Source organism: Canis lupus, chromosome 3 (genome assembly GCF_048164855.1).
Source record: "Canis lupus baileyi chromosome 3, mCanLup2.hap1, whole genome shotgun sequence".
NCBI classification, from domain to species: domain Eukaryota; kingdom Metazoa; phylum Chordata; class Mammalia; order Carnivora; family Canidae; genus Canis; species Canis lupus.
In genome coordinates this window covers 58,866,008-58,880,537 of record NC_132840.1, presented here as the reverse complement: position 1 = coordinate 58,880,537, position 14,530 = coordinate 58,866,008, and the positions used below count along the sequence as shown (strand labels likewise).

The 14,530-nt window shown below is 47.0% G+C and overlaps 1 protein-coding gene across 5 annotated transcripts in view; it reads right to left on the bottom strand.

Moving 5' to 3' along the window:
• ZZEF1 (zinc finger ZZ-type and EF-hand domain containing 1) overlaps nt 1-14,530 on the bottom strand; it is a 101,258-nt gene that overhangs the window by 52,438 nt on the left and 34,290 nt on the right. For 3 of the 5 annotated variants that reach the window (XM_072821698.1, XM_072821700.1, XM_072821702.1), the window contains 9 exons: nt 12,797-12,888; nt 12,282-12,430; nt 8,772-8,883; nt 7,515-7,730; nt 6,192-6,292; nt 5,513-5,682; nt 4,841-4,974; nt 1,730-1,800; nt 719-833 (listed from right to left, as the gene is read on the bottom strand). In XM_072821698.1, the coding sequence (XP_072677799.1) occupies nt 719-833; nt 1,730-1,800; nt 4,841-4,974; nt 5,513-5,682; nt 6,192-6,292; nt 7,515-7,730; nt 8,772-8,883; nt 12,282-12,430; nt 12,797-12,888 (1,160 nt within the window). The remainder of the gene's footprint in view (nt 1-718; nt 834-1,729; nt 1,801-4,840; nt 4,975-5,512; nt 5,683-6,191; nt 6,293-7,514; nt 7,731-8,771; nt 8,884-12,281; nt 12,431-12,796; nt 12,889-14,530) is intronic. The other 2 variants (XM_072821699.1, XM_072821701.1) reach the window with 1 other exon arrangement.

Below are 14,530 nucleotides of genomic sequence, written 5' to 3'. Positions count from 1 at the left end.
TCTGGTGGCACCTGAAAGCAGGAAAGCACTAAAACCAAGACCAAGACTCAAATAAAGTTCAGCCACAGGAAAAGTTCTGTCATCCAAAGCCTCAAGGGTGTCGTCTGTCCCCATGTCACACATCCCCTGGCCACGGGGGTCCTGTCCTGTCAGAGTCCCGGGCATGTGCGCTAGAACACAGACCCCTAATCCCATCTCCAGAAGTTCTACACCAGGAGCCCGGGCCGGGCCCTTGAAACCCAAATTTCTGTCCAAATACACCAGCTGATTTGGATCCAGATGACACATGGACTACATCTTGAGAAACAATCCTTCATGTTAAAAAGAATAAAGTAACAATTTGGAAATCTCATTACCACAGAAGAAAAGACACCATCTCTCCAGACTTGATTTACCTGAGGATTTACTAAGCAATCTTACACTTTCCTCAGAACTCATACCACAGACACACGCCCAAACGTCGGGCTCCGTAGCCATACCACAGACCCCCTCGTCTTCCGCACAGAAGTCTCCACGAGCGTCCACACATCTACTGCTCACTGGTGACCACAGAACAGGCCAGCGTGCCTCACTCGCCACCAGAGCGGGAGAGGAGCCGCGGTGGGCTGAGGAGCATCATCCGTCACGGCTGTGGGGACAAAGCTACATCCACACTGTGACTGATCACCAGACCACGAGGTGAAGGAGGAAGGACGGAAGCAGAGCTGCCCCCAGTTACCTCTCGAGCAGCAACGGACAGGAGGGTGCTCATGACGGCCAGAACTTCGCTGCTGTTCATGTCAGCCAGGTCACCTTTCTCAGGCAAGAGCAGAAGACCACCTGGATCCTTGTCACTGCAAGTACACACATCTGTCAGGACACCTTGTTCAGGGAGGCGTTTTCACACTTTTACCTCAAAAAAAGTTATTTTTTATTCCAAAAAAGAACCTAGAGCAGGATTTCAGTGCCAGTTCTCAGGAAGGTGAGGGGTCTGGGTCAGGAAAAGGCCACATCCCAGCAGGGTCTATGCCACCCTCTGTCCCCATGTCCCTAATAAGCAAAGCCCGTAAACCCTCAAGTCCTAGGAGGAGATTCTGAGAAGTCAATCTGATGAACCTTGACTGCCAGCAAGACGTCATGCTGGCTAACATGACAACCCAGGCTGAACCTCCTCTGTCTCCAAACGCCCTCCACAAGAGCTCCGCAGCTCTCTCTCGGCCCTCGACCCACAAGTCCAAGACCCTTCAACAGCCCTCACATGGCCCTCCAGTCTGCTCTTGCACCAGCTACAGGCAGAGGTGCAGACAGTAGCCTGGGCAATTAGTTCCCTCCTTCTTCAAGAACCTATTCCTGCGGTACCACAGCCTACATGCCCATTGGCTGCTTTGCTAGCCAGAGCTCGTACAAATCTCCAAGTCAGCCCCTTTCCTTCCTTTGCTCGACTACCCTTCTGTGCATCTGGGTTTTCAGACCTGGGTAGAGGACTGCAACTCCTCTGGCTTCAGTTTGTGTCTTCAGACATCACTTAGAATCTGAAGTGCTCAGAGATCCTCAGCGAGTTCTATTCCAAACGGTCTCATGAGGACTGGGACTTGAATTAAACTCCTGACAAGATTATTTTAGTTCTAGTCATCGCTGTGACTGGTGGTAGCTCACTCTAGAAACCTGGCTGAGCAAACAGGAGGGACAGCTAAAGAAAACTCTGCAAAGATCTGAGCTATTACACAACCTAAAACAACGATGAACTTACCTAAAATAGGTGCATAGTGACTGGAAAGTGAGCTGCTGGGACTGCTTGTGTTCCTGCTCGGTGACATTCTTCTAGAAAACAAGGAAGAGCATGATCAGGGGATCTGCTCCACAACACTCCAGAGAGTGGGGCAGCACGCACTGGCCACTGTTCCCAAGTGAGAGGAAAGCTGGAGTGGGCACATGCTTCATGGCGCTAGCTAAGAGCAGCCTGGTGCTCGGTGGGAGCACCCGTCTAAACAAGGCATCAGGTTGACTTCTGTTCACTGCCAAAGCTAACATTTCCAAGCTTTCCTGCTGGAAATCTTGATGCCAACGCTAAGATGTGTGCTTTCCGTCACTGGGTATGGTGTCGCAAGAGGAAAGGGCAGAGGTGTTTCTTGTGAGTTTTCTCTTGGTTTTTAAATAGATCAAAGCTTTCCCTCCACAAGCCAGAGCAGCCTGTGAGGACAGTTAACAGGAATCACATTCTGACAAGGCTACTGGGCTACTAGAGGGCACTTTCTGAATTCCATGAATGCACTGAACATGAACTGTTAGGTAAGGTGGTGGATTTCCAGAGACCTGAGCCCCGGGGCCCATCTGCATAGCTGTTCAGTCATCAGCATGAATCGGGAGGACCCTGACCACTGCCATCAGCAGGGAGAGGCCAGGGAAAGTGACAGGGCTTCTCCACTAACAGAAGCGTCACATGAGAGGCTATATGTCCATTCCTTTTCTGTGTGGAACACATGCTAGCCAAACCTATCATAGCTCAGCAGCCTGGTAAACAAGTCCGATGGAGTCCCACCCATAGTCCAGGGCACGGGCAGGCCACTGATGCTGTCCAACGTCATGGCTCCATGTGAAAACTGATCCTCCAGGCTGATGTACAAACCCTGCAGAGCACTGAAAACCCCCCAAGATCCTTCCTCCTCTCAGGAACCACCTGCAATCACTTGCCCCATCATGATTCTCCTCTAAAAGTGGAATGCAACTTGGGCAGCCCTGGTGGCTCAGCAGTTTAGTGCTGCCTTCAGCCCTGGAGACCTGGGATCGAGTCCCACGTTGGGCTCCCTGCTCAGTGAGGAGTCTGCTTCTCCCTCTGCCTGTGTCTCTGCCTGTCTCTCTCTCTCTGTGTGTGTCTCTCATGAATAAATAAAATCTTAAAAAAAAAAAAAAGTGGAACACATCTGCGTTTTTTTCCTTGTGGCAGGTGTCCCCAGCTGGGCTGTAGGCCTCGGGCACCAGAGGCCACATTTTATGCTATTGATCCCTCCTTTATTTCTTTCTACACATCCCACAGATCACTTTATTACACTTGTTAATTAGCTGTTGCATTTAGAAATGATTTTTCTTTTTTTTTTAGAAATGCTTTTTAAAAATGCTGTATCTAGTTTTCTTCATCAAACTCTTACCAGTAATTCAACTGCTGGCTTGTCTACAGACAATAAAAAATAATCTATAACTGTATCACCTATAAAGAATTATTTCTTTTATCATTTCCAACTGGTATGTTTAAAATTTCTCTTCCTTGAGGCGCCTGGGTAGCCCAGTTGGTTGAGCCTGCTTTCAACTCAGGTTCATGATCTCAGGGTCCTGGGCAGCCCTGGTGGCTCAGCAGTTTAGTGCCGCCTTCAGCCCAGGGTCTGGTCCTAGAGAACCGGGATCAAGTCCCACGTCAGGCTCCCTGCTCAGTGGGGAGTCTGCTTCTCCCTCTCCTCCCCACTTGTGCTTTCTCCTACCATCTGTTTTTTTAAAAATTTCTTTTCCTTGTCCTACCGCACTGGCCAGACCCTCTAATATGACATCATGGAGAAGCAGCGGCCAGTAAAAATCCTGTCTGCTTCCTCATTTTGAAAGAGATGCTTCTAGTGGCCCACTCACCCAGTATATAATTTATTAAAGGTCTGGGGTTCATGTCCTCTACCGGTTGAGGGAGTCCCTTTCTTTCTGTTTTGGGTTTGCTAATGGTTTTACAGTTCTAATCACCCACAGAATTTAATCTTATTTAAATGTTTTATTTACTGACATAACTTCTTCCTCTGACTTCATTTACTAATTTTTAACCTTAAACCACCCTTGTGTTCCTAGGGTAAATTCAACTCTGTCAGGACTTTGTATTTTACTGAAGTGGTTTACTAATATTTTGTTAGTTTTTTCTAACTATGTTTACAAGTAAGACTGGCCTGTAATTCTGCTTCCTTGCTACTCTTTATGTTTCCCTGTGTTGCACCATCACTGGAACGCCGGGAACTCTGAATCTCCCTGACCTAGAAGTTTTCAGTGTGGTTTAGTGAGAGAAATTTTTAAGTTTTTATTTTTATTTTATTTTTTTAAATAATTTGAGAGATAAAGAGAAACAGAGAACACACGTACCCAAATGCATGGAGGGGGAGGGCAGGGAGAGGCACAACCAGACTCCAGGCTGAGCACAGAGCCCAACCGCAGAGAAAATTCTCCTTGTCTTACATTATCATTAATTATCTTTTTCCATGTATCCCACTCATTTTTCACACAGAAATACTGCCTTCCGAATGAAAACCCTGGATCTTTGTTCAGGCTAATCCACTTGGTAACATAATGCTTATAAATACTGAAAGCATATTTTACCGCCACTACTAATGTCTGAGTGATGAGGAGACGGTGTCTGCAAGGGCTGCATTTCATGACAGATATAATCTGAAATATTTATGAAAAGGTCAGGGATGGACTCTGAAATAATATTGGGGGAAGGGCAGGGAGAGCGTGGAAGACCCAGATCACAGATGAACAAGATTAGCCCAAGTTTACAATCTAAGTGATGGGTACACATAGGGCAGGAGGTATTGTATTTACTCTAGTTTTGTATTTTAGATTTCCCCACAATAAAAGATGAAAATGTTAAAAAGAATGCTTGTTGCAGGCAAATCACTAAAAGGGTGGAGACTGCACCCCGCTGTGGGAGCACAGGCTCTGACCTGCCGTCCCCTCCTGCAGGGCGGTACTAGGTCCTCAGGGGTCTGTGTCCCACACTGCTCCACACATAGTGAGTATTACATACACACTGGAAAACTGAAACTGAGGAGATACTTAGAGAAAATGAAGATGACTAATACATGTCATCCCCCAGACTTGTGATGCAAATGGTTACCATCATGGTGAAGAGATGGCTTCTCCGGCTCTGTCGATCAGGAAAAAAGACGGCAGCCCCACTGAGAAGGGTGTTCCTGACTTCTTGTTTTAATGTTTCCATGGGCACAGAGTCTCCGTCCACCCTATCCACCACTGAGGAAAATGAATAATGGACTCAGCTTTAATATTTCCCATCTACTCACTTTCAACACACACACGTGCTTTAAGTTGCCCACAAACTCCCTACTCCCTGTCGTGCAGAGAATGGTACCTCTGCACGGCAAGGTGGTATCAGGAAACCACACTCAACTAACACAGCGACCACACGTGCCAGGTTTCCTCTCATTATTTCCCTGTCCCTTTGAGACATGACCCAGCACAGCCCTGAAAGTGCTGTCACGTGGCCAGGTGTGTGATCCCTGCTCATCCTTACCCTCTGCCCTCCACCCAGCCCAGTGTCTTCACAACAGTCAATACTCTCTGGGTGACACACCCGTGTGTCAGAACCCAGGAGATAGAGTCATTAACGAGTGAATTCTCGGACAACTCACAACAAGATTCAAAAAAACACTCATTTCCCAAACCAGGGATCCCTCTCCTGGGTCTGTGTGATCACAGGACCTCTGTTCTCACAGCAAGAGGCCTGGAAGGCTGCCAGCACACAGTCTCATTCAAGAAGCCCAGTCCCTACCGTCGCATAAGTGTGCGTGGAGTTCCTTGGCAGCCCCCGCCCCTCCAGGGCTCTGCCGGGGAGCCTTGGCCTCCTCGGGGGTGGCTGGCCCGTCTCTCTGCAGCACTGACAAGCAGCTCTGCAGGAGCCGCAGAAGCAGGGTCTGGGCACAGATGCATTCTTCCCTCGGGCTACAAAGACAAAGGGTATCAGAGGGCAAAGAGGCAGGCTGCTTTTACCCTCCCAAGCCAGCAGCTAAGAGGGCTCTCCTCCACATGTCAGCACCGTACAAACAATGCCAACAAGAGGAAGAGAGGCAGGATGCAAAAAAGGACATCTTGGTAGGTAGAGTCTGAACACACAGACCTGACGGCCTCTGTCCACAGTGGGGCAGAGACACGCATTTCTGACCCTATGTCCTCATCTATAAAATGAGGGTACTATCACAATCCCTGACCTGCTTTCCCCACCAGGTTGTGATGGGAATCAGATGACAAAATGTTTGCAGAAACACTGCCCAAAGTACATTACAGAAACGTGAGCTGTTACCTTTAATAATAACCAATTCTTTCAAATGAAAACAATATAAACTAGTGAGAAGTCTAAAAATCTTGGAAGAAAAAACTACCTATGTAGAATGTAAAACAGTATTTTCACTTTTGTTTATATGATTATCACCTTATAACAAATTCTGACCTACTTTTGCTTTAATTTACTATAAAAATTCCAGAAGATCTGCAAATCAAGACCCGCGAAGTCCAGAAAAGATTTATATTTTAAGCCACTTTCCTTCTGCTGCACCTAAAAAATTAGAAAAAACAGAAAAAATACAATGAAAAATGCACTCAGAGAAATATTGTAATGGCTCATCTACTCCTCGATGTGACCGGGTGAGGCAGCGCCACACATGCAGAATTCCCATTAGCCAGTACTAACGCTTCCCAACTCAGGAGCACCTGAACAACTACTCCTGGTGTGAAACTTTCCACAAGACCTGTGTGTGTGTGTGTGCACGCGCGCACGCACGCGCACACATATATGTAAGAACACATGTGTAAATGTATGCACACACACACATACCCAGGAAGGCTCCCTGACCACCATACCCAGAGTGCCAGTGAGATTACACAGCATGCACTCTGACCCCTGGCTGCATGAGTCCTGCTCCAGCGTACCCGCAGCTCCAAACATCCCCACCACTAGCTCATTTATGTGTTCTGCTGCCACCGGAGAACTTGAATAACCGACCAAGCACACCAAAGGTAAACTGAGTCACAGCCCCCAAACACACCCTGACGAGTGCCAGAGGTTAAGTCGTGTTCTTCACGGTGACAATGGCAAGAAGCTTCCCTGGAGCAATTGATCACTGTGTTTTCATGAGTGACTCTACAAGTCAGCATCAGAAACAACTGGTTTTAAATCCTGACATTTTGGTACCTTTATTGAACAAACCATTCACCTGCATTTCAGAAATAATTCTCCTAGTACTTAAAGGAGACAGGAATCCCATAAACTTGCTTTGTGGGATCCCTGGGTGGCGCAGCGGTTTGGCGCCTGCCTTTGGCCCAGGGCGCGATCCTGGAGACCCGGGATCGAATCCCACATCGGGCTCCCGGGGCATGGAGCCTGCTTCTCCCTCTGCCTGTGTCTCTGCCTCTCTCTATCATAAATAAATAAAAATTAAAAAAAAAATAAAAATAAAAAAATAAACTTGCTTTGTGTCCCTAGTCTACCTCTGACAATCACAGCTGGGGTCTCTACGGTTGTCTGTAGTCTATTGTAGGAAGCCTCCCAGGGACACCATATGCCTTCATTGGTCCTTGATTCACTGACCCCCTTGGTGGCCAGCACCTCACTCCCCTGCTCTTCCAACATCATCACAGCAGCACGACGTTCACACCGCATGCTTCAAAAGGCCAGCTTTCACCGGTGGCTGTTTATTCCCTCAATGCCACCATTAGTTTTCCCCAAAGAACAAGGTTCAATAACTGAGGAAAAAAATAAATAACTGAGGAAACACTACCAGGTCATGGGCAAGCTGCTGAGTGAACTGAAGCGTCCTGAGGAGTAGCGTGGTCCCGCAGACACTCTCCTCCCCATCCTTTCTGCAGTGGGCACAGACAATGTGCTGCTCCGCTTCCACTCGCATTGGCCGGACATACCCGCTGATGCTGAGACCTTGCACTCCCAAGCGCTCTGCCGACTCCTGACGGGTGCAGAGGAACTTCACCATCAAATACTAGGGAGGACAGAGAGATTTAAGGAGGACTCAGAAGCTGGAATACGAATGGAAGAGAGATAAACGCCCTCTGGGAAGGTCCCCTGAGGACTTTAATAATTAGGTTCCACTCTCCCTAGCAGGGGGCACAAAACAGAAACCCAACATCTCAACAAACAGAAAAAAAAAGTCGTGCTGAATCATGTCAGGCTTTGGGAAAGATCACAACAGGAAAAACAGCATTACTCCCTCTTCGCGGCATAGGGTAAGACAGGATGAATCAGAGACATACATCTGCTCTGTGGCCCAGTCATTTTGAAACAGAAACCAGGTATGTGGTAAAAACAGTCGACAAATGCCCTAAGGAAGCCCCCAACTAATATACAATACAACAATACAGTAATACAACCATAGCCCAGGACACAGACTTGTCCGCTCAAAGCCAAAACCATTTTAAAGCCCGACTTCCGTGCAAACTCTCTGCGTCTTGCAGTAGAAGCTCCTTTGTCAAGAGCCATTCAGACTCCACTACTCGAAGGTATAAATATTTACTGAACACCTACTACATATGAGCCCTAAAGATAGTTCTTATTTCTCTTATACTGAAGCTTCTAAGATTTACACTAAGGGTTAAAAAAATGAAGTAGCCGGATAATCACTGCTCCTTTCACAACCATGGAGACAATCTCTCGTGCGCTTAGGCCAGTGTGCTTTCTGCTTCCCAGCTGCAGACACCCTACCCCACACTCTCAGCCTGGCTGTGGGTGGGGACTTCATCGACTTTCAACACTTGGGAGCACACCACCTTTCCCAGGAAGCCTCCCCTAGTAAGCTCTGGGTGCAGTAAGACTCTCCTCCTCTGGGCCGTGACAGCCCCGTACATCCCTGTATGTGGCGTCTCATCCATCTGTGTCCCCGTGAGGGGCACAGTCATGGCCAATTTGGCTCTAGGGCTCTGGGGCTGGCACGGGGCTGGCACATGCTAACCACTCCATAAACACGGACAGAAATAAAAGCAGGGAGTGGGCAAATGAGTGAAGGCCAAAACTCACTAATGCTTACTTTGGCAACTCTGCACTGCTGCAACTTGACATCTGCTTCATCCCATTCTTCTTCTAGCTCAAACCAGCCAATAGGGTCATCCTCGCCAAGGTCATCAGCTGAGCAACCAACCCTGTAAACACAATGGTAATCACAAAACATTTTCCTATTTCTATACTTCTCAAGGGTTTAACAAATAAAGCAGCATCTGAGTGGCACTGAACTGTATGTGTGGCCTACAGTTAACAACCAGGGACGGGTTGTGGCACCTGGTGCCTCTAAGTGTGTGAAGTAGTTGGTGGTGATCCCCTCCCCATCCCTCAGCCTCCTTATCCATGACATGGGAACCAGCACCAGTGCCAAATATAATCTAGGAACTAAAGAGGAAGTCTGTTTCTCTAGATAGCTGGCATATTTGAAGAATGAGACACGAAACCAAGGTATCGGAGATGAGCAACTCAGGAGGAAGGAACAATGCAACAACCACTGTGTGCTTCTAGAAGTATCCAAAGGAGAGGCAGGTTCTGTCGTTTTCTTTCCCTAGGTCTGGCTACTATATGGACAATGAGCCTGAGGTTCGGTACACTTGCAACAACTGGAGGGTAAAAGCCAGGGAGCGTTCAGATCCTATAACTCCAAAAAAGGAAACTGTCAGCCTCCAATTTTTTTCCTGTTCCTTAAAAGGTCCTTCCAGGGAAGCTAAAGGGAGCACAACTCCAGCCACTTCTGTTTACAAACCAGACATTTGAATTGTACTCCCTTTTCAGGAATTAAGTAACCAAAGGAGAAAAAGGCAGTCTTTTCAAGTCACATCTCTAAAACTTTCCAGTACTTAGCCTGTAATATAGCTAGCAAGCTAGCTACACGTGTGTGTTCTGTGAGGACGAGCTAACACGGGCATGAATGGCAAGAAGAGGTAAAGATTAAGGTCCTGAGTAGGTTCTGTAGCAGGGAGAAAAAAATGTTCTCCTCTTACCATAAAAATTTCATGACATAATTAATCCTAAAAACCAATAGCACAGGTAGTATTCTGTTCTAACCCAAAACCATTTCATCAATATCACATTGGAAGATTTTTAAATTTGCTCTGTGGCAGCCATTAAGAAACTCTTTCAGAGAGAGAGAGACAGCTGGCTAGAGTCAGAATGCACAGAGAAGCATCCTTGTTCACTACACCACACAGCAGGCAGAGGGCAGAAAAGAGAACTTCACCCTCCTAAGTATGCACATTGCCAGTGGGCACAGGGGCAAGCTGACTTACCCACATCTGGCCAGAAGAACAGAAAAGAAAAGAAAAAGGAAGAAGATAGGTACATGTACATTAACATTTTGATCTGCAAACTGGAGAGAGATTGATACCATGCAGGCCAACCAGACTAAGATTTCAGAGCAGTGCAGGCTGGAGCCAGAAGCTAAAATCAGCAAGGGAGTAGTGAATAGGCCTACATCTAGGGTAAAAGAAAGACCTACATAAGGGGTGAAAGATCTTATTTAACAGCAGGTTTAGGGAAAAAAAAACTTATTTTAATATGTTCCAAGAATAGGACAGAGCTGCTTAAAAACAAGTGTAATTTCTAGTTATCATCATCAAAAAAAGGGGGGGTACCTTTTGAAAAATCATATACATATATGGTGGGGAGGAAGATTTTAGGAGGAAGGGGACTTGTTCAAGTTCAGTTAGAGGCCTAGAATTAACAGTAGTGATCAACTGAACATAATGTAACCGCTGAAGGGCAGTGAGTTCTCCAGCAGGAAGGGGATTCCAGAGGCTGAGCAACCATCTGTCAGGAATGCCACCAAACCAAGTCCAGCAGACAGAGAGAGTTGTTCTAGATCCATGCTATTCAAAGTGTGGTCCACGGGTGGGGAACGCCATCACCCAAGAGCTTCTTACCAGAGTCTCCACCCAGAACTACCAATCAGGATCCATGTTGAACACAGTCCTTGGGGACGCGTACACACACCCAAGCTTGGCAACACAGTTCTGGATGACAGTTAAGGGCCTCTGGTAGTTTAGCACCCCATCACCCAAGACAAGTCTAGGGCTCAGCTCTGTTAACTCACTGCTAGGAATGAGGGGGGCAAGGCTGCCCGAGGCTCACCAATGACCTCTGGGCTGAACTGGGCAGGTCCACTTGCAGACTTTATCCACCTGAGCCTGGGTAGCATGTGATACTGCTGCCCACTCTCTTCCTTTAGCATCACTGCCCTTGGCTTTGCGATGACACACAGGGGCCTCCCTGCTGCCTGTCAGCATGCTGAGCTATAGGGTCTCTCTTCTCTCCCAGGCCACATACTCTTCCAGAATCATCTAACTCACTTAAATCATCCTTTAAATGTCTCTCCTGTTGGTACCTTTCATACCTCTTCCCAGCTCCAACGCACATGTCCAATGAGCTGCCAAGTACCTCAAAGTCTGCTGAGACCTCAAGTTCAACAGAACCAACACAGAGCTCATCAGCTTCCCCAAAGACTGTTTTCCCAAGTCATTTTCTGTAGAGAAGAACACTCCCAGTGGCCTCACCTGCCTAGTCCTAAGTCCCTGGCTCTCCCGGTGCCTGCGGCATCCTTACTCCTCTGCTCTACACTCAGTCACCTTCTGGTGGTCTCTCACTGGGCCACCACCTCCCCATCACTGACAGTGCTGCTCTGGTGAGGTGACCCCTGCCTCTGGCTGCCCCCTCCTACTCCATCCAGCTTCCATGCTGGCTCTCCCCTGGCCACACACTACATGCAGTGTGACCCAGAACAGTACTGGTAAGGCACACATCTGGTCTCCTTATTCTTCCCCCCATGCTAGCCCCCTATCCTTGCTTAGAGGATCAAGCCCAAGCCTTGACCCAGGCTGCCTTCTGGCCCTCTAGCTCCTGTCCCGCCACTCTCCACCTCACAGTACACTTCTGATATTTGCAAGTCCCTGAGCTCACCGTACTTCACCCGAGTTCTCAAGTCTGCTCTGCTCTTTGCTCAGGATCTCTCCTTTCACTTCTTCCTGTGGCGGTTCCACGGTACGTCGTCCTTTGTAGCTCTTTCTACAAACAACACTCCCTCCAGGGTCTTTCCTCCCAGAGCCCCCACCCCTCCTGCCCAGTGCTGACACTGTGAGCTGACAGTGAGCAACACAGAGCAGGGACTGTGCCGACGTGTTCACTGCATCTCTTTTGCACCCAGCATCAGGCTCAGGGCAGAGTCGGTGATTAAAAGTATCTCCAATAAAAGCATGATTAGGAGGGGGATGGTTGGAGTATCAGTAAGCTTCCCAGTGACTAGGTAACACTCATGACAGTGTAGGCACGCATCAGTACCCAGCCATTCTGGAGATGCATATGCCTGGTTATAGAAGGGACCAAGTTAAGAATCTACAAGCAAATTACAACATGTTTTCACAGATACTGCTAGAAAGCAATGAATGTTCATGACCACTGGGGATATCCAGGAGCAGCTCTTCCACAAAGACACGAAAGCATATTTTGCCAATAAGAAAACACATATGGCCTTATTAACTACAAAGATTTTTATTCTGTTCCTTACCTGCTCTTTACAAATTGCCTGAATTCCTGAAGCTTCCACTTGTCATATTTTTCAAACCTTTTGAAGTGTTCTTCGGCATGAAATTTTTCAGAAGATGAGTTATAGGCAAACACCAACCCACATTGGGCACCGATGCCACCACGTCGAACCTAGAAACAGAGATCTAGCTCAAATACATGGAAGGTACAAAAATCCTGTGGCTGTTTGTTTCCAAATAACATGGTTAAATTCAAATGGCTTAAAGGGAAACTAAAAATGATATTTTGAATACATTAAGTCCTGGAAAAAATTAAAAAGCTGCTTCCTAAGAAGAGAGCCCTTATCTTTCTCAATCCTCATACTCACACATTCCCAGACAAAAATCTACTCATCTCTGTGCCCGGTGCTCCGCTACAGTCCTGGCACGGGATAATCACTCAGTGAGAGGTGAAAATCCAGTGACAGGGACTTGGAAACGTGACTCTATGTTTAAAAATAGCAGTAACATTGCTTAAAAAGGATAGCGTGAGAATTACCATAATCCTGATCTGTGTAACTTGGAAGGAAGATTCAGTTCCTGCAGAAAAAATGGTACTTGCTCTGGTCTTTCCCGTCTCTGTAAGAAACCCTGCAAAAGGAAGACACTGAAGTGAGGACGACTGACTCGCTTGTCATGACCCTAAGAACTAACGGGAGAATACACACCGGGGGGTAGTGGGTGGGGGGTAAAACTAGTCTACCTGGTATTTTCATAAAACTCAGGAAGAGAGCTCCCCTCTATATAGGTGCGAGCTCACTGCCAACCCCACCTAACAGCCTGTGTGGCCAGGCACGGCCTCCTCAGCACACAAGCTTCCCAACCACACTGGCAGCCCTGCTCTGAGGTAGCAATAAAGAGATATCAACTTTATACAGATTGTGACTTGAATTCAAACACGCAAAAGATAGGACCACCAGTCGTCTTTCCATGCCATTCCTAAACCTGCCTGATGCTTGACCAGGTTAAAGGCACGTGGGTCTAGAGGACAACGCAGGGATGACGGAACTTCAGGAACACTCTGGCAAGGAAAGACTGTGCAAGACTTTGACACAGGCAGAAACGCTGGCCAGGGGTTCTGTTGAGCACACTCTTTGCACTCCCTCCACCGTTCATGGTTTGTGAGCTACTCAACTCCATAAACCGTAGAATAAAGACAGTTGTGCTGACGGTTCTGTCTGCAGAAATAAAGACGATGTTCTGTGGAAAGGTACCTGCTGCTGCTTCATGAAGACTGATCAATGCTGCACCTACTTGCAGGTCCCTGTGGCATTCTTACTGTCTGTACGTGTTTTACGAAATCTCCTTTGAACTGTGCATAACACCTCCCTGGTCTCTCACTCATTAATGAGATAAACAGTGTAACCATCCACTTTAGATTTGTATGAGTCATGGTTTACCTCTTTTGTTGCTATTATCCTTTAATAATCCACAAAAAGGTCTGTTACCAGACCCAAGGCTGTCTTTCTCTTTCAAACATCTGTAAATGATAAAATGCACACACATGCCCACATCAGCACCAACCACTCAATCAGGAACCATGAACTCACCGTCAACCACTCTGCCTGCTCAAGACCCAAAGATTAAACCCACCTCATGCTGCTTCCTTCATTACACTAAATTCAATAGACAAAAATGTTTGAAGTTGAATCGCCATGAGACAATATGCAAAAGTGTCACCAAAACTAAGAAAGTTAAACCCAAAGGAGCACAGTCTCATTCAGAGAGAGAAGCAGCTAGGGCAGGACCTAGTTCTGTGGAACAGTAACTACGTGGTAAGTGAGGAAGCCACACAGTAAGAAACCCACACAACTCACTTCCAGTAACCCTAATCTGTGAGCTGCTCTGCTGTGTGTTCAAAGCCTCCATTAACTGACCACCCGCACTGGCCATCTGTCTCAAAGGAGCTGAAGCGGTAACTACATTGAAAGAATCAGACACTTTTTAAATGACATTGCCACCAAACACACATCGAAAGGTTTCTTCCAAAGCCTAAAACAAATACATCAGTAAAGCCTAAAAGGTGAATAAATAAAACTTTGTTCTTCTTTTCCTTGGTAAAAAAAAACAGAACAAAAAAAAAAAAACAAACAGCTCATGTGATGTCCTACGGCTCCGTTTTTTTAAAAGACTTTATTATTTATTCATGGGAGACACAGAGAGAGGCAGAGAACACAGGCAGAGGGAGAAGCAGGTTCCCTGTGGGGAGCCTAATGTGGGACTCAATCCCAGG